The sequence below is a fragment of the Odocoileus virginianus genome, chromosome 20 (assembly GCF_023699985.2).
Source record: "Odocoileus virginianus isolate 20LAN1187 ecotype Illinois chromosome 20, Ovbor_1.2, whole genome shotgun sequence".
NCBI lineage: Eukaryota > Metazoa > Chordata > Mammalia > Artiodactyla > Cervidae > Odocoileus > Odocoileus virginianus.
The window spans coordinates 47,053,829-47,071,383 of NC_069693.1; the positions used below are offsets into that span (position 1 = coordinate 47,053,829).

Here is a 17,555-nt window from a genome sequence, read left to right on the forward strand (position 1 = left end):
TAGTTTATACATATGATAAGACATTTGTGCTTTCAAACTGTGGTGCTGGAGAAGACTCTTGTGAATCCCTTGGATAGTCAATCGTAAAGGAAATCAACTCTGAATATTCATTGGAAGGACTGAGCTAAAGCTGAAGCTCCAGTACTTTGGCCACCTGATGAGAAGAGCCAACTCACTGGGAAAGATCCTGATGCAGGGAAATATTGAAGGCAAAAGGAGAAGGGGGCGGCAGAGGATGAGATGGTTGGATGGCATCACCGACTCAATGGACTTGAGTTTGAGCAAACTCCGGGAGACAGTGAAGGACAGGGAAGCCTGGTGTGCTGCAGTCCATGGGGTCGCAGAGTCGGACAAGACTGAGCAACTGAACAACGACAAAGTGTTTGCATGGGTCTGTGTGGGCGTGGGAGCCCGGGTGGATGGCCGCCTCACCACGGAATGTCTCTCCTGTTCACAGAGTTCCACAATTCTATTGGAAGGCAAGCTCCCACGGGCTGCCATGAGTGTGGAGGAAACGGTGCGGAGGCCTCTCCTAGAGGATGCTTTGGTGATCTCAGGGCGAGTGCTAGAACGGGGTCCCTGGCACCTTGGGGGTGGGGGTGAGACAGTGACACAGGCAGTTGGGAATAAGAAGACTCTCCTGGCCTGGCCGCCTGGCCTGGCCGTGCTATTTCATAGTGCCCCAATGACAGTGAGAGAAGGGTGACAGTGGTCCTGTGTCCCCACAGCAGACTGCAGAAGCTCACAGTGAAGGAGGGAGGAGAGGCCAAGACGCTGCTGTCACAGCCGCCGGAGAGAGAAGTCTAGGTGTCACGGTTGGTGGGGTGATGATGAAGCCTGTGGGCCTACAGGAAAAGGGTAAGGTTGGGGGCAGCAGAGTTGATGGCATGCCAGTCACCAGTGGGAACCTGTCACATCATGCAGGGGCCCCATCCGGGTAAAAAAGTGAGTCCTGTATTCAGGGCTGTGATGGTGGTAGTGCCTGGTGTAATCTTGACCTGAACCACTGTGCAACTTGGGTTCAACCTCAGAAAGACCCAAAAGTCATGGGACATGAGAACTTAAAAATTACAGTTCTTGCTTAAACTTTATTTGAAAATCATGATTTCACTTAACCCACAGGATTTAGGTTTGTGAAAACTGTCACAGGTCAGTTAGGCAAGATGATCCTGAAATAACAAGCCTACCTCAAAACCAAACCACAACTTTTTGGTTCTTCTCTGGGTTACCAGCAATACATGCTTTTTTAGGAATGTTCTCAAAGATACAGATATCTGTTCTCACACGGATACGTGTGAAGGAGTGAGAAGTGGCTGTCCTCCAGCTGCTGGCCGGGCTGGCACTGTGTGTGTGTTTGTTGGTGTCTTCTGGTGGACATAAGCTCTATTATCTTGGGTGATTACCTGGGGTGGGGAATTGCTTGGTCACAGGATATTCACACGTTTAGATATTGTAAATACTGCCAGTTTGCCTATATGGTTTTAATCTGTTGTGTAAGGTGTGAGGGTTCCAGCTGCTACACCCTCTACAAACTTCGTACTGTCAGTCCTTTTAATTTTAGCCATTTTTGGTGGAAATGGTGATGAGTTGCACTTGATGTGAAATGGCATGACAGTGTCACGAGTGGTGAGGGCCAGTGCTTCTGTGGCGGCTGGGGGGCATAAACCTGTCTTCTGTGTTACCACGATATTCCAGTGGGCTCAGGAGAATAGAGATGACAAGGAATCCCAAGGGCCCTCCAAGGTTGGCAGAGATGAGAGAGCCATAAATAAAATACTAGGCTAATGGTGAGATTCCTTGATAAATTTTGTCATTAGCTATTAAGAGACCAGCGCTGACATTATTTATACAGATACACAGGTAAGGGGTGGTGTCCAAAATAATTAGCAGCTAAAAGACAGAATAAAATAAATAATTAGTAGCTAATATAATGGGGGTGCTGCCCAATCAGCATGGGTGCTAGCTAGGAGAGCCTGCAGGGTGGGAACTGGCTGGAAGCTCAGCCCTGTTCATAGGTCATGAACTTACCAGTTCAATAAAAGAGCCATGAAACCCGAGTAGTGCCTGGGAAATCCTGTTTGTCCATGGTTAGGTGGCAGCACATGGAAATGTGGCCCACCAGGGCTACCGTTGCTTATGAAGGTTTGATCAAGTATTAGTATTAATTGAGAATATTAAATTCAGCAAAAAAAGGGAGTTCTTTAGTGGTCTAGAGGTTAGGATTCCAGCCTTTCACTGCTGGGGCTGGGATTCAATCCCTGGTCAGGGAACTGAAATCTCACACGCTGAGGTGTGGCCAAAAAGAAAAAAAAAGTTAGCAAACACTCTAAAGTTTGTTTCCAAGAGATACTAAAATCAGTTGTTCTGAATTCCACGGCCTTCGAACCTTCGGTTGCTTCAGAAACACACGTTCTCAAAAATCACAATTTGAGTCCGATTCAGCCAGTGTCAGGCAAGGCGCCCAGTTAAATTTCAGCGTCAGAAAAGCAATGAAAGAATTAAAATACAAATACGTCCCAGGTCCTGCGTGGTACACGTTCCTACCGAGATGCTCCGCGGTTCTCGAATGGGCCCTGGGGCCGCGTCGCGCACCTCTTTCTCTCCTTCCAGGGAACAGATACCCCGTCTACTGTGCCCTGCAGCCCCGCAGGCCCGTCTGCAGGAAACGGTGAGTGGGTTTTCCCGGGATCTGGCAGGGAAAGGTGTGTCTTCCGAGGCCGACGCCCACCTAGGCCAGGTCCAGACCACAACCGAAAAGTCTTCACCTGCGCCTAGCCCGACCTCCGCCCCGCCCCCGGCCCGCCCGCGGCCCGCCCCCGGCCCCTCCCCGCTCCGCTGAAGCAGAGCCCAATCAAATGCCAGGTAAGTAAACATGTATAGAATGAAGCATCTTATTGGCTAATAGAGAGCCAACTGACAGCTAATAGAGTCCTGTCGCCGGAAGAGCCTGGCCTCAGAGGAGCGGGAGGGCGGAAGAGGTGGGCCTTTCGAGGTCGAGGGCGGCCCCGGGGACTGACGGGGAGGTGTGTGGGGCTGTGTGAGGAGTGGGGGGGGGGGGCCCGAAGGAGGAGTGACACGCGTGAGCCAGCCCCGACTTTCGTTACGGCTGTCATCTTGAGCTTCGTCACCGCCCTCACCATAACTTAGGAAAATCGTGGCGGGCATTTCTGGGAGCTCTCGGGTGTCCGTTCGGTCTGTCGGCGGGCACTCACCCCGAGCGCGTCATGACAGGCAGGTGCCTCCCTCAGTCCTGCACGCTGGGCCGCCGCGCCACACAAGGGACCTGGCACCCGAGTCACCTTGGGGGGCCCCACACCCCGAGTCACCTGAGGGGAATTCAGACCCTGGGTCACCTGAGGGGGCCCCGGAACCTGTGTCACCTGGGGAACACCGACCCTGAGTCAGCTGGGGCACCCCAGATCCTGAGTCACCTGAGGCGATCTGGACCTCGAGTCCACTGGGAGGCCACAGACCCTGAGTCACTTAGGGGGGCCCAGATATAAAGTCACCTGGGGGCCCTGGACCCCTCAGTGACCCTGAGTCATCTGAGGGAACCTGGACCCTGAGTCACCTGGGGAGCCCCAATAGTCTCAGGTCACCCCGTCCCATGGTAGCTTGTAAAAGGTAGGCAGGAAAGACACCACACTATATCATATAAGCAGGAAAGGCAATTCATTGACTAATTGAGGCTGTCAGGTGTAAGTCGTAAGGAGCCAATGTATACAAATGCTTAAGGACTGTGGTTAGGGACTGTTTTCTCCCATCTTTCAGCTTTGTTTTCTTCCCCTCAGGGGGCAAAAGGACCACCAAGACCTCTGGAAAAGATCTTACAACTTCAACAGAAAAGAAAATTTCCTTTCCTAGTAATTTTAACACAAAGCCCCAGAATGAGGGAAGCCTGACATACTGCACCATGAGGTTGCAGAGTCGGACACAACTGAACAACAACAAGGAGAATGAATTTCATTGGGTTGACTTGGGTTATGACATTCTGAGCCAGTCTCTGGGACTGTCTGGCTTCACGTTCTGGGCTGGAGGTTTGGCCTCCACAAAGAAAATAACAATGCTCCTATGACTGTTAGGGGGCTTGGGTGCTGTGCAGGGCAACATCCCACATTCTGTGTTGTCAAGGATCAGGTGAGGGAGTTGAGCTCTGTGACCTGAAGCTATTACTGTAAATAGGTAGCAAAATAGTGATTATTATGATGATATCACTCTTACCAGTTCCATGTTACATATACTATTAGGAAAGCTGGACGTTTTGCTTTGTTTTGGATTTATGCTCACTGGACACTCTCCGTATGGTGGCCAGCATACTAGCAATTTGTTGTGGGGAGAATGGGGAAGAGTAACAATCTGTGTAGCTCCAAATGCTTTGTCATCCCAAGAGACAAAGCACCCAGTTTTTTTTTTTTAACTGCAAAGAATTTCATTAGATGTACAGTTTTGACAGTATTTTCCTTCAGAATTCTAAGTAAGCTCAGGGTGTATGATAAAGCATGTGTTGTGGTTGGCAGCTGCACATCTTGGAAAGTTCTCACCAGGTTGGAATGTTCCTGTCTTTCCCAAAGGTCCTAGCATAGGTTTAGCTGGAGTGTGCCTGGTGGTGGTGGTTTAGTCGCTAAGTCATATCCGACTCTTGCGACCCCATGGACTGTAGCCTGCCAGGCTCCTCTGTCCATGGGATTCTCCAGGCAAGAATATTGGAGAGGGTTGCTATTTCCTTCTCCAGGGGATCTTCCTGACCCAGGCTGATTCCAGCTAAACCCTTTGGGGATGCAGGATTCCACAATAGCTCGACATATGGGAACCCTTAGACCTTAGCACGTGAGTGTGTATCTACCTGCTTCTGTTGTCACCCTCTGCCCTCTCTTAGGCTCAGAATGATGACCCCTTCCACTCTTGGGGGGCAGTTGACTAGGACTTCCCTGGTGGCTCAGAGAGTAAAGCGTCTGCCTACAATGTGGGAGACCTGAGTTCGATCCCTGAGTTGGGAAGATTCTCTGGAGAAGGAAATGGCAACCCACTCCAGTACTCTTGCCTAGAAAATCCCATAGACAGAGGAGCCTGGTAGGCCACAGTCCTTGGGGTCACAAAGAGTTGGACACGACTGAGTGACTAAACTTTCACTTTGACTTTCCACTCTTGGGGTTTAATGATATGAGCCAGGCTGGCTCAGGCTCTCACACTAGCATCACTGCCTCCAATGTACACAAAGTCCAGAACTTTCTAAGCCTTCTTCTTTTCTAGGAAAAGAAGCACATTTCCAGCCTTTGGGAAAGAAGTGTGTTGCATCGATCATTCGGTAAGGAAAGCAAACCTCAACTACTTTGCCGCAATCCTGACATGCCCTTTGGTGGGGAGTATTGCAGAAAATGTGGGTCCAGAAGCAGCATCTCATGAGAGGGTGTGTCAGCCAGTGGGGTCCATGGTTTAAGGGGCCATGCAAGCCCCCAAATCTCTATATAGGGCCACCCACTGCCTTCCCCGCCCCTCAGTTCCTCATGATACCTTGAGACAGGGATTTAGGAGGCCTGGGAGAACCAATGCTGCCCCTTAATGTATCTGTTGTGGGCAGCTCTGTCTGCTTCTGGAGAGGGTGACTTTCCTTCTCCCCCTGCCTGTGGGTGTGGGGGGATCATATGGGATAGATGTGGAAAGTTTTGCAAACAAAGTTCTGTATGCAGACTGATGTGGATAACCACAGAAAGAGCAGTCATCCACCCTAGAGTTGGTTGTATTTCTCCATTTTTAGAAAGAGAGATCCAAGACTTGCTTATGGTAATGTGGCTGTAGGTGACTGCACATCCCAGCACACTGGGTCTGCAGGCTCTGTGGTCCCCCTTCAAGTGACTCTGGAGCATCTCAGGACAGTCTGCAGTAGTTGAGGCCCCTGTCCCTGCCCTTGCCCTGGATGCCATGTCTTAACCTTGCTCCCTCCGAGTGTGGATTTACCATTCAGAGACTGCCTTGGCTTGCATCACTAATGCAGCATTGCGTTAAATTCTGTTTTGTCTGCCTCTTGCTTAGATGTGCCCTGTCCCCAGCACTTTTCATCAAGAGCCCATCTGCTGTGAGTGCTTGGCCAAATTTGGGGGACACCTGCCAGTGCCCAGGGCTAAGGCAGAACTGCCTTACTGGGTCCCTCTCTCCTTGAGACCCCAAAATCAGGTAGGTGACTTGAATCAGGGGTTCAGATTTATGGAGATATGCTTGACATGTGTAAAATGGCACACATATGAAATGTCCCATTTGATAAATCTTGACATATGCGCACACCCATGAAACCACCACCATAATTGTGATAATGTACAGTCATCTCTAGATATTCACAGGGGATTGGTTCTAGGATGCATGTAGATACCAAAATCCAGGGTGCTCAAGACCCTCATATAAAATGGTATAGTGCAGTACATGTACACAACCCTGAAAGGTTTCCTTGTACCCTTTTCAAAATTTATTTATGTTTTGCTGTGCTGGGCCTTCGTTGTTGTGCTCAGGCTTTTTCCTAGTTGAGGTGAGTGGGGGCTACTCTCTCGCTGCAGTGCACGGACTTCTCATTGCGGTGACTTCTCTTGTGGAGTATGGACTCCAGTAGTTGCGGCTTGTGACCTCTGGAGTGTGGGCTCAGTGGTTGTGGTGCACGGGCTTAGTTGCTTCCTGTCTTGTAAAATCTTCATGAACCAGGGATTGAACCCATGAACCATGCATTGGCAGGTGGATTCTTACCTACTGAACCACTGAGGAAGTCCTCCTTGTTCCCTTTTGTAATTCCACTCAACCCTCTCTCCCCACAGTCCCCAGGCAACCCTGGGTCTGTTTCTGTCACTATAGATTCATTTGCATTTCCTTGAATTTTATATAAATGGAATCATATAGCATGTAGTTTTTTTGGTCTGGTTTCTTTTGTGGTGGTGGTGGTTTAGTCGCTGAGTCGTGTCTGACTCTTTGCGGCCCCATGGACTATATATAGCCCACCAGGCTCCTCTGTCCATGGAATTTCCCAGGCAAGAATACTGGAGTGGGTTGCCATTTCCTTCTCCAGGGACTTCTTTTACTCAGCATGATTATTTTTGAGATTCTTCTATATGGTTGTGTTCATTGATAGTTCATTCCTTTTTACTGCTGAGTAGTGTGTTGTTATATGGATAGACCATTCATCCAGTGAAGGACGTGTGGATCATTTCCAGTTTTTTTCTATTTTGTCCAACAAATAAAGCTGCTGTGAACATTTGTGTATAAGTCTTTGTGTGAACATGCCTTCATTTTTCTTGGGCAAGCACCTGGGAAAGGCATTGCTACATTGTATGGGAGGTATATGTTTAACTTTCTAAGAAACTGTCAAGTGTTTTAAAAAATGGTTGTTCCATTTTATAATCTTCCCAACAATGTATAAAGTTCCAGTTCCTTCATGTCTTCATGAACACTTGGTTTTGTGAGTGATTTAAATTTTGGCCATCTTAATAGGTGTTTATCTCATTGTATGTTTTTTCAATTAAAACATTTAAAAATTTTTGGTTTCAAAGTTATCGGGATCTCAGTTCCCTGATCAGGGACTGAACCTACACTCCAGGTAGTGAAAGTGCAGAGTCCCAACCCCTGGACCACTAGGGAATTTCCTCTCACTGAGGCTTTAACTTGTGCATTTCCACAATGACTAATGATGTTGAGCATCTCTTCCTATATTTTTACCATATGCATATCTTACTTGATTTGTGTCTGTTCAAGTATTTTGCCCATTAAAAAAGTTGTGTTGCTTTTTTTTTAATTACTGAGTATTGAGAGTTCTTTATATATCTGGATACAAGTTCTTTATTAGATAATTAGTTTGCAAGTGTTTTCTCCACGTTTTTGACTTGTCTTTTAATTCTCTTGTCACTGTCTTTCAAAGAGCAGAAGTTTAAAATTTTGATGAAGTCCAATTATCAATTTAATAATTTAGTCTTTTCTGGATCTTGCTTAGGCATGCCCATCCCCAGAACAGTGGTGGATCATGGTTGCCTTTTATCAGGCTGAGGAACTTCACTTCTGTTTTTAGTTTGTTGAGAGCTTTTCAGTTTTCAGGAAGACCTTGTGTAGAGTTGGTGTTATTTTTCACTTCTAGCGTTTTTAGATGTTGGCCGTGGATCTCTGTCTTATATGACAATGCACATGGCAGAAAGTGAGTCTTTCAGAGTCTTCCAAAAGCTTACCTCCTACCCTTCTCCTCCTTTTCAGGGATAAAACATTCCCAGAAGCCCAAGCTTTTTTGTCGCCTTACCCTCCAGACCCTTTGTTGGCAAGTGGGACTGGCTGATCCCTGACCTGGCTGCTTTGCATTATAAGCAAAGTTGGTTTCTTTTAACAAGAGGAGGAATGATTGCTGTGTGGGTGCCCTGGTAGTTCTCTTGTCATGTCTTTGGGACTCTCAGCAGGCATGTTGCTCTCTTGATTCTCCACCTAACTGCCCCTCTGGCCTGAATGTTCTCTTAGCTCTGCTTCCCGAGTCCCAGTGTTTCTTCTTAGTGCACGGTGCTGTGCAGGGAGCTGCCACGGGCAGGATGGGGTCTTGTTGCTTCTGTTGCAGCACCTACCATGGAGAATGGGCTCAGCAGGTATGGGTGGATTGGGTAGCAGTGGCCAGAGTTTCCTTATCCTGGCGGGCAAAAGGGTCCTATGTGAGAGGGATCGCGTGCCATGGTGACAAGGAGCCAGGGTGCAGGGAGGTGCCCGGGTCTCCAGGCCTCATCTTGTCTCCTTTGGAGGAGGTCCAGGACTCCGTTCCTCCTTCCTGCGGCCGTGTCTGTGCTTAGCAGCACACCTTACACCCAGGCTCCAGTGCAGTCCTCCCGCGGCCTCAGGAGGTTGCAGGGGTTACTCAAAGTAGTTTTGATTATATTTTATAATGTGAGCTGTGAGCACATGGTTGGAAATTCCCACAGTGCAGCAGGGGTGTGGTACACAGAACTCTCTGTCCTGCCCCTCTTCCGGAGGTGTCCTCATTTGGCCTTCTGGAGGTTTTCTGTGCTTGTGTTGTTTGACTAGCAATGTACAGGTTACCCTAAGGCCTGACTTGATACAGCAGTCACTGTGATTGCTCATGTGGCTGAGGGACACTCTGCTGGCAGCTTGGCCTCAGGTATCCCTATCTTGGGGTCAGCAGGCTGTCCCAGGCACTATCTTGTGGCCATGGCAGAGATGTGAGAGCAGCTGGACACCTGTGAGGCCTTCAGCCTGACAGATCTGGCTATTGTCACCTCCTACTTATTCTGTTGGCCAGTCCAGTACATGATCTGACCAGAGTCAAGGGGCAGAGCCTACTCTTCTGGAAGAAACTGCAGAATTGCAGGACAAAGGGTGAGGCTGGGGGTGGTGATAAGGAATTGGGGCGAGGATCTGACCCACCATAAATCATATACAAGCAACACTGCACACATATTCTTTTTTTATTTTTTTGATGTAAATGGTAGCATGCTCTATTAACAGTGCTGCATTTCTCACTTAATATTGCATCTCTATGCTCATTGTATGTCAGGACAAACAAATCTGCATTATTCTTTCCAAAGGCCATCTATTCTGTTTGTCCCTGTGTTCATTATTTATTGTCCCTTATTAACCAGATTCAGGCTGTTTGGTCACTACAGTCAGTGCTGCACTGAGTGTTCTTGAGCAAATGCACATGTGTCTTCATGGGATACAGTCCCAGAAGTGCAACTGCTGGACCAAAGACTATCCATGTTAGACTCTGATCAGTGTGGTCAAGATGCTGGCAGAGCCCTCTCTCTCACTGAGGTCGCTGAGGCTCAGAGGGACTAAGTGTGGTACTAAGGGTGCTCCTGGAGGCCAGCAGGTTCAGGACGGAGCCAGGTCTCCTGACTGCCCCCATGTGTCCCACCACAGCACCACACCCTGCAGATGTGCAGGTGGTGGGTAATGAGGGTTCTGGCCACCCCTGGGAATATCATGATGGGGGGACCTGCTCCCTCAGCCGGCAGTCAGGGTGTACTGTGGGAGGGGTATAGCAGAGGCACTCTCCAGGGCCCTGTCCCTGAGGCTGAGGTTTTCTGGGGTGTGGCTCCACCCCCACTTTGGACCTTCTCTTCCCTTCCTCTGTTAGATCCAAAAGATGGTCCGGTCTTATATTCCCAAAACCACCAAGGCGTGCCTCTGCCCATGCCACCGCTTTGAGGGCCACCTCCCGATGCCTAGGGATCAGGCTGTGATGCCCTACTGGGTGCCCCAGGTCCTGAGGTCTTACAAGAAGGTAAGAGGGAGGCTCGTATGGCAGCAAGGCCTGAGAGTGAGGGGCGGGTTGAGGGGGACTCGGAGCCAAGGGGAAGGGTGCTGGGTTCCTTCCCCACAGTGGCCTCCATTGGTGTCTGGGGGTCTCCTCCAAGCTGTGGCCTAGGGCAGCAGAGAACAGGAGGCAAGTGGTACTCGGGGCAGGCCCAGGTCTGGTGTCCTGGTGATGGTGGTAAGGGTGGGATACACTGCGCTCTGAAGAGGGTCTGCTGCCACCTTTCCCATCATTTCTTCTGCCCCTCCTCCTCCTCCTCTCCTCTTTCCTCTTCCCTCTTCTCCTCCAACTTGCTCACCTCCCTGCCTCTTTCTTCCCATCCCACCCTCCTGCTCCTTGCCTCCCCTCTACCTCAGTTCTCTCGGCCTGTCTGAGCATCCTGCACTTGTAGCCCCAGCCTGGCAGGCATGGAGGGAGGGTTCTGGGGAGGGGCTGTAGCTCAACAGTCTGTGCTCACTCTTCGGCTGTCTGGCTACCTCCACAGCTCGGGTTCCAGGTCAGTAGCTGTGGTGGGGTATGGTTGGCCAGGTCCAGCCCAGCTCAGTTCCAGGGCCACTCCTCTCCTTGTTTTCTGAGTGTCCTGGAATTAGAGGCTTCTGCCTTCACCCACATTCCATCTGCTGGTTTTCTGTCACCAAGTAGCAGTGTCACCAGAATTAAAACCTACAGGCCTTTTAAAAAGAGACCATAACTTGCATTCTGAGCTGGTCATGGACCCCTTTCTGGGGGTCTCCAGGCTAGATCACTGGGCCCTCCTCTTGGTGGATCACTGGGGCTGACACACTTGCCCACATTCTTATCTTTTATCTTAGGTGGTGAAAAGGCAGCAGAGTTTTAAAGGCATCGCAGGTAACTCAATGTACATGTGTCTCATTGCCCCCTCTCCCCAAGTAAGGCGGGATTCTCGTGAACATCATGATGGGAGTGGGGTAGACTTCTATCATGATGGGTATGACACAAAGAAGGCCACAGTCTGGCACACACACCACTTCTCTGACACCTACCCTTACCAGGCATCACTAATCACGCCTCATCTTTTCCCAGTGAACCCAGAGAAGCCTCAGACTCTACCAGTTATCAATATTGACTCTCAGGATGAAACCAATTTGCAACCTGGGGTTAGGTGGTATCTGAAGTGTTTTCTAAGCTCTAATCTTCTATAATTCATGATATGACTTGTGTATGTATGTGTTGTATATAAATATGTATTTATTACAATGTATAAGCTTCTATGTTGACATATTTCTATATTCATGTATTCATGACATGTTGTATGTTCATGACACCACACTTATGCATATATTCATCATACAGTGTATACATATATTCATATGTTCATGACAGGCGTAGCATATCCTCACATGTTCACAGTGCTGTTCATAATCATGACAAGGTGTGTTCACATATCCTTATATGTGGCCTGATGTACGCATGTACTCATGTGCTTAGTCACGGTGCACCAGGAGATGGTGTCTCTACTTGCACCTTTACTTTCTTCATCTCTGAAATGAGCAGAGGTGCTTTTCCTCACAGATGGTTGACATGTCTGCTTTCTCTGCATTGCATGTGAGCAAGGGAGTAGATATGTTTTGTGCAGTCAGATCACACCCTCCCCTTTCTGTGCTGGGGCCAAATTGAATGGTGAGTGCCCTTGATGGACTCTGGAGGAGGAATTGGAGAAAACCGAGAGGCTGGCTGTCTGACAAGGGGTTCTTGTGATGCGCAGGTGATTTGAGTGGCCCACCCAGAGCTTCGGTGTGCGCAGATCGGGGTAGAGTGGTTGGGAAATGAGCGGCCACTACCTCTCATGCTCACCTTTTTATGTAGAAGATACTTAACTTTTCCCTGATTTTAAAAGCACAGTTAGGAGGAGCGTGAATTGTCATAGCCTTTGGCAGGAGGTTTGGAGGTATCGATCAAATTTTATAATGTGAAATATCTTTAATCCAACAAGCCTATGTCTGGGTAATATCTGTGGGCACTCCACGCATGTCTGTCTGTAGCAGTTATTTCTTTGGCAAAAAATTGGAAGCAACTTAAGCGTCTCTTGGTGGGAGGATGGACATAAATAGAGGTGCATTTGAAGTGTGGCACCAGCTACCTAGAGTTCACAGCTGTTAGGGACAATGAAATGGACCCCCCGACACATTGCAACGTAGGATAACAAGTCAGTGTAGCCTAGGCAATAGGACTCTGCTAGTGTCAATTTAAGGACTTCCCTGGTGGCTCAGCTGGTAAAGCGCCTGTCTACAATGTGGGAGACCCCAGTTCGATCCCTGGATCAGGAAGATCCCTTGGAGAAGGAAATGGCAACCCGCTCCAGTACTATTGCCTGGAAAATCCCATGGATGGAGGAGTCTGGTAGGCTATAGTCCATGGAGTCTCAAAGAGTCGGACACGACTGAGTGATTGAACTGACTGTCAATTTGAAAATGAAAGCTCTGTTCGTGTGAGGTGAAGGTTGGTTTCGTGTGTCTGAGCTGACAATCACAGGTAATCCCTGTGGGTGGGAAAGGGGCAGGTCAGCCCAGCAAAGAGAGGCTTTGGGGGTGTGTGTGTGCATGGTGAACAAAACAGATAGCAACACGTTGCCTCAAGTTTTAGGTGGAAGAGCCAGAAATCGCTTTATTAAGAAAAGTGGCATAAGAATGAGAACCCCCTGAGAAACTGCTCTTCTCACTGTATAGTCACCAGTGTAGTTTATTTTTATTGGTTGTTTTTGGCTTTGACTACTCTGCATCTTTAAGAAAGGGTAAAAACTTGGTCGTTTTATTAGTGAATCATGCATCCATTGATAACACTGTTAAAAACCAGTATTAATTTTTACTCCAGCCGTAGTTTTATAGTTCAGGTGATTTATGTTAATAATATTTCAAGCCTCAAACCCATTCAAGGACAGGAATGAGAATGTGTTCACAGATGGGAGTGAGAGTGCCAGTCTCACTGCCACTAGGAGGTTAGGGAGCCTTCTCTCCTCTGAGCTTCATACAGAGTGACCTAAAAATAAGAGATGGTTCCTTTGGCCTCAAATCCAGCTGATTTCCATTTTAGAGAGAAAATTCTGTGTTTCTGATCTTGTAAATAGAGGGCTCATGTGCTTTTCTTCTTTATGCTCTTGTGATAGAGTTTTTTTATAAAGAAAATATAGTTTATATTTATTAAGAATGTATTTTATATTGGTATGATTAGAGTGTACATTTTTAGTAGTAGTATATTAACAGCATAGTAAAAATAAATAAGAGATATAACATCAAGAGGGTCACATGTGACCAAAGCAGGTCTTGAAAAAGCTAAAGAGCGTTGAAGAGACAGAGATGTTTGAATTCCATTTGTGTTTATGGTGGTTGTTTACTGCTTATTGTGGGAAATTTCAGATACTCTTAAAAAGCCCATGTTCCCTTCCCTTGGCTACAGCCACAATCAACTGACCAACTCCTAGATGATTTGGTTTCTTCTCTGCTTCACCCACTCCATACCACCTCCAAAAAAAAAAAAAGGAAAAAATTACTGTGGAGCAGATCACCGCTAACTACCTTATCCTTTCATTCATAAATATTTCAGTAGGCAGCTTTAAAAGGTAAAGACTCAGAAAACACAGCCACAAAGACCCACAATCACCATAGAAACAAATACCATAGCCATGCTCTCTTCATCTCCACGGGTGCTGCGCGAGTACCCATGCCCCAGGACTGCGCCCTGCCTTGCTGTGACACCTGGTTTCTTTGCCCTGGTTTCCCGAGGGCTCTCTCATGGGTGCAGACTCGAGAGCACCCTGTCCCCACACCCCTTGGGGCCTGACTCACTTTCTCTGCCTAGAAGCTCCTCTGGATGTGCGCTCCGGGTACAACCGCTGGCGGATCTGTGGCGAAGGGCACCATCTCCTCAAGTGGCAGCAGCTCCAGGCTCTTCACCAGCCTGGGCCAGTGGCCTCGGGGCGGCCAGAAGCCCCCCCAGCCCCCCTCCTGCCCCTCAACCTCAGCCTCCTGACACTCCTCCATGCTCTGCTGAGGGTCATGGAGGCCATCCGGTGAGCAGGTGTGGGTGGGGCAGTGGTGGCCTTGGGCTTATCTTACATCCCGGGTTTTAGTTGAGTTGAGCGTGTGGGAGAACTTGGTTGTTGCTCAGCAGAGGGTGAGAGGTGGGCACTGCTCTGATTCCTGTTATGTTGTTACCATCGTCTGGACTGTTGCTCGTACCTGACACACACACCTTCTAGAAAATGCAAGGGAAGAACAAACCAGATACATCAAGGTTGGGGCCAATGGTATGGTGGGGGAGCATCTACCCATCTTTATTTCCTCACCTCTTTCCTGTTCTCAAGTTTCTAAATTCCCCTGCCCCCCCCCCCCCAAAGACCACTGGTTTCAGTTTCTGCAAACTTCTGTTGTGTTGGGGTGGGAAGTGGATTTTATGCCAGCCTGACCGGCCATCTCTCTGGAGTTTAAGCACACTACAGCCTTGGGGAACCTGCTGCCTCTCTCACAGTTCAGCCCCAACTATCAAGGCTCCATACTGAAAAGCCCTTTCTGCAGCCTTGATCACACCTGGCTTTGCCCAGTCCTGCATTTCTCACCTGGGACCCCACTCTGCCCCTGCCACCACCCAGGAAGCCTCCAGGGCAACCTCAGGTTCATTGCAGGGCCTCTGCTTACCTGGTTACTTGCTTTAGTCCCCTCAGTAACAGCTCTCCTCCTCTTAACGCCCCTGCCGCAGTTTACCCATGCCCCAACCACTACCCCATCTGCCTTCTTCCTGTTTCTTTCATCACACCTATATATAAATATATACAAACACACACAAATATGTAAATAGAAGACATGCAAATACATATCAATAGGTAAATGTGCACAATTAGAATTTACATATATTGACTTATTTACTTTTTGTCTCTCTCCTCCACCCAGTTGTAAGAGGAATGTTCTAGAAAATGTCCGGTATCTGAAAACAGTTTCAGATGTCTTTTGCCCAGTTTTTTAGCTGTTCAAATAGGAAACCAGCTCTGTCATTGTCACTCCATCTTGTCTGGAAGTGGAAATTCCTCTCCCTGCATCCTGCCTGGCCACTCTCCTAGTATTGGGCGCTCCATGTGGTCACATAGGACACCATGATGCACATTCGCATACAAGTGCCTATAGTGGACCTGGGTTGCAGCTTCTCCAGGGCGAGTGCCCCGAGGAAGGAGCCGGCCAGGGGTCTTTCAGCTTTGCATGATCTGAATGGGTCAGCACTGAGTGCCCCGAGGAAGGAGCCGGCCAGGGGTCTTTCAGCTTTGCATGATCTGAATGGGTCAGCACTGTGAGACTTCCTTCTTTGTTTTTCTTTTAAGTGTCATCTTTCTTTTTGTGTTTGCCAACTTGATGTCAAATTTAGTTGGACTCCCTAGTTCCCACTTTGGGAAGAGCAAAAATAGAAACTTTTCTGTAGATGGTCCATGTTAAGTATTAATAGGTGGTCCAGGTGGGCCAAAGGAAAATTGCTAATACTTTTATGGGAGGTGTTTGCTTCTGAGCCAGGATCTTAGGGCAGAGGTCAGGCACTAACCAGCTGTTAGGAGAAATACCTTACCTGCCTGGAGTATATGTGGGGTGCCTTGTGAGATCCCCCAAAGTGCACACCCAGTTTCTCTCAGAAGCTTCTGGCCCATCTGCTGGCCTGGCAGAGACTTGCTAGAACTCAGAGGCCATAGGAGACTGGATAAGCTCCAAACCTGCCCAACAGGGAACCCAGAAAGAGTAGCGATGAGTCAATCCTTGCCTTCTTGTCTGGACTTGCTATGCCTTTGTTTTTTTCCACAATTCTGCAGAGTTTGCGTTCTCCTTGGAGTCCAGAAGGGAGAGTGGGCTGAGGGGGTTGAGTGCCTCACCTCAGGTCCCACCCTGGATAGTGAGCCAGCCAGGGTGGCCCCCTGTCTTCTGCGTAGGCTCCTCAGTGACTGAGTGTGTATCCTCCTCTACCGCGGGGTTTTCTTCACCCTCCATCTCGGGGAGATTCCTCACATGGGCCCTACAAGGCCAGTGTGGTTTCATTTTGGGGGTCAATTCCTAGTAATTGCCTTTCTCTTTGCTTTCTAGCCAGCTTTTTTGGGTATGAAGTTGGAATCAACGGCAACTGTCAAGAACATCAACAAAAATGTCCATCCTCCTCAAGGTCTTAAACCAAAGCCATCAAATCAGGGAGAGTCTGTAATAGTCACTGTTCTCTCAGTCAATGCAAGTTATTTATCATCAGGTGATTTTTAGTTGTAGTGGAGTTGCCGTGAATGTGGGTGAGATTCCATTATGAATATGATCAATAAATGTTATTTGTGAAACTCTTAAAGTGATCACTTTTTAAAAAATGATTTCCTCAGATTTTCCTTTGTGAGGGTGGGACTCATTCTCCACCTCTGTGTCCCTGTGGGCAGGGAGCCACCTCTGAACTTCTCTTCCCTTTGCAAGGACAGCAGATCCTCTGGATGAGGATCCTGAAATGGCTTTAGCATCTGTTTCATGTGGGTCTCACTTTAAGTAACATAAAATTGTATGCAGTTTGTATTTTTAAAAACAGATATCGTTCACATACCATAAAATTCACCTTTTTTACAGTGATTTAATATTTTTTTTGCTCTATTTACAAGGTTGTACAGTTGCCACTACTACCTAATTCCAGACATTTTCACCCCCAAAAGAAACCCTATACCTATTAAGCACTTACTCCTTGGTCCCTTCTCTCCTCACCCCTGGAAACCACTAACCTACTTTCTCACTTTTCCGATTTTGTATAGATGGAATATGTATCCTTTGCATCTGGCTTGTTTTCATTTGGCATAATATTTGCAAGGTTCACTCACATTGTAGCATGTGTCAGTTCTTCATTCCTTGTTTTTTATGGCTGGATAATAAGCATTGCAAGGACAGACCACATCTTGTTTATCTGTTCATCAGTTGGTAGACACTGGGTTATTTATACTTTTGGGGTATTATTAATAATGCTGCTGTGAACATTTACTTATGACTTTTGGTGTCAACATGTTTCATGTCTCTTGGGTCTGTACATGGGAGTGCTGGGTCATATGGTAACGCTCTGTAATGTTTTGAGGGGCTGCCTCAGGTTTTCATGGTGGAAAACACTGCTTCATTTTATTTGTTTATTTATTATTATTATTTTTATAGCAAAGTTTAAAAAAACCTTAATTTTGGTTGCTCTGGGTCTTCAGTGCTGTGTGCGGGCTTTTCTCTAGTTCTGGTGAGCTGGGGTTATTCTTCATTGTGGTGTGCGGACTTATTGCAGTGGCTTCTCT

At 47.9% G+C, this 17,555-nt stretch overlaps 1 protein-coding gene across 2 annotated transcripts; it reads left to right on the forward strand.

Moving 5' to 3' along the window:
• The first annotated feature begins 423 nt into the window (after positions 1-423).
• On the forward strand, positions 424-16,594 carry C20H16orf95 (chromosome 20 C16orf95 homolog). Of its 2 annotated transcripts, none has more exons than XM_020890167.2 (9): positions 424-558; positions 732-858; positions 2,611-2,668; positions 5,251-5,305; positions 6,031-6,171; positions 10,097-10,243; positions 11,089-11,125; positions 14,093-14,303; positions 16,348-16,594. In XM_020890167.2, the coding sequence occupies exons 1-9, from the start codon at positions 439-441 to the stop codon at positions 16,364-16,366; spliced, it is 915 nt and encodes a 304-aa protein (XP_020745826.2). In that variant the 5' UTR covers positions 424-438; the 3' UTR covers positions 16,367-16,594. The 2 variants fall into 2 exon arrangements, with proteins under 2 accessions (XP_020745826.2, XP_020745825.2); XM_020890166.2 differs by having other exon boundaries at positions 14,096-14,303.
• The last annotated feature ends 961 nt before the right edge of the window (positions 16,595-17,555 follow it).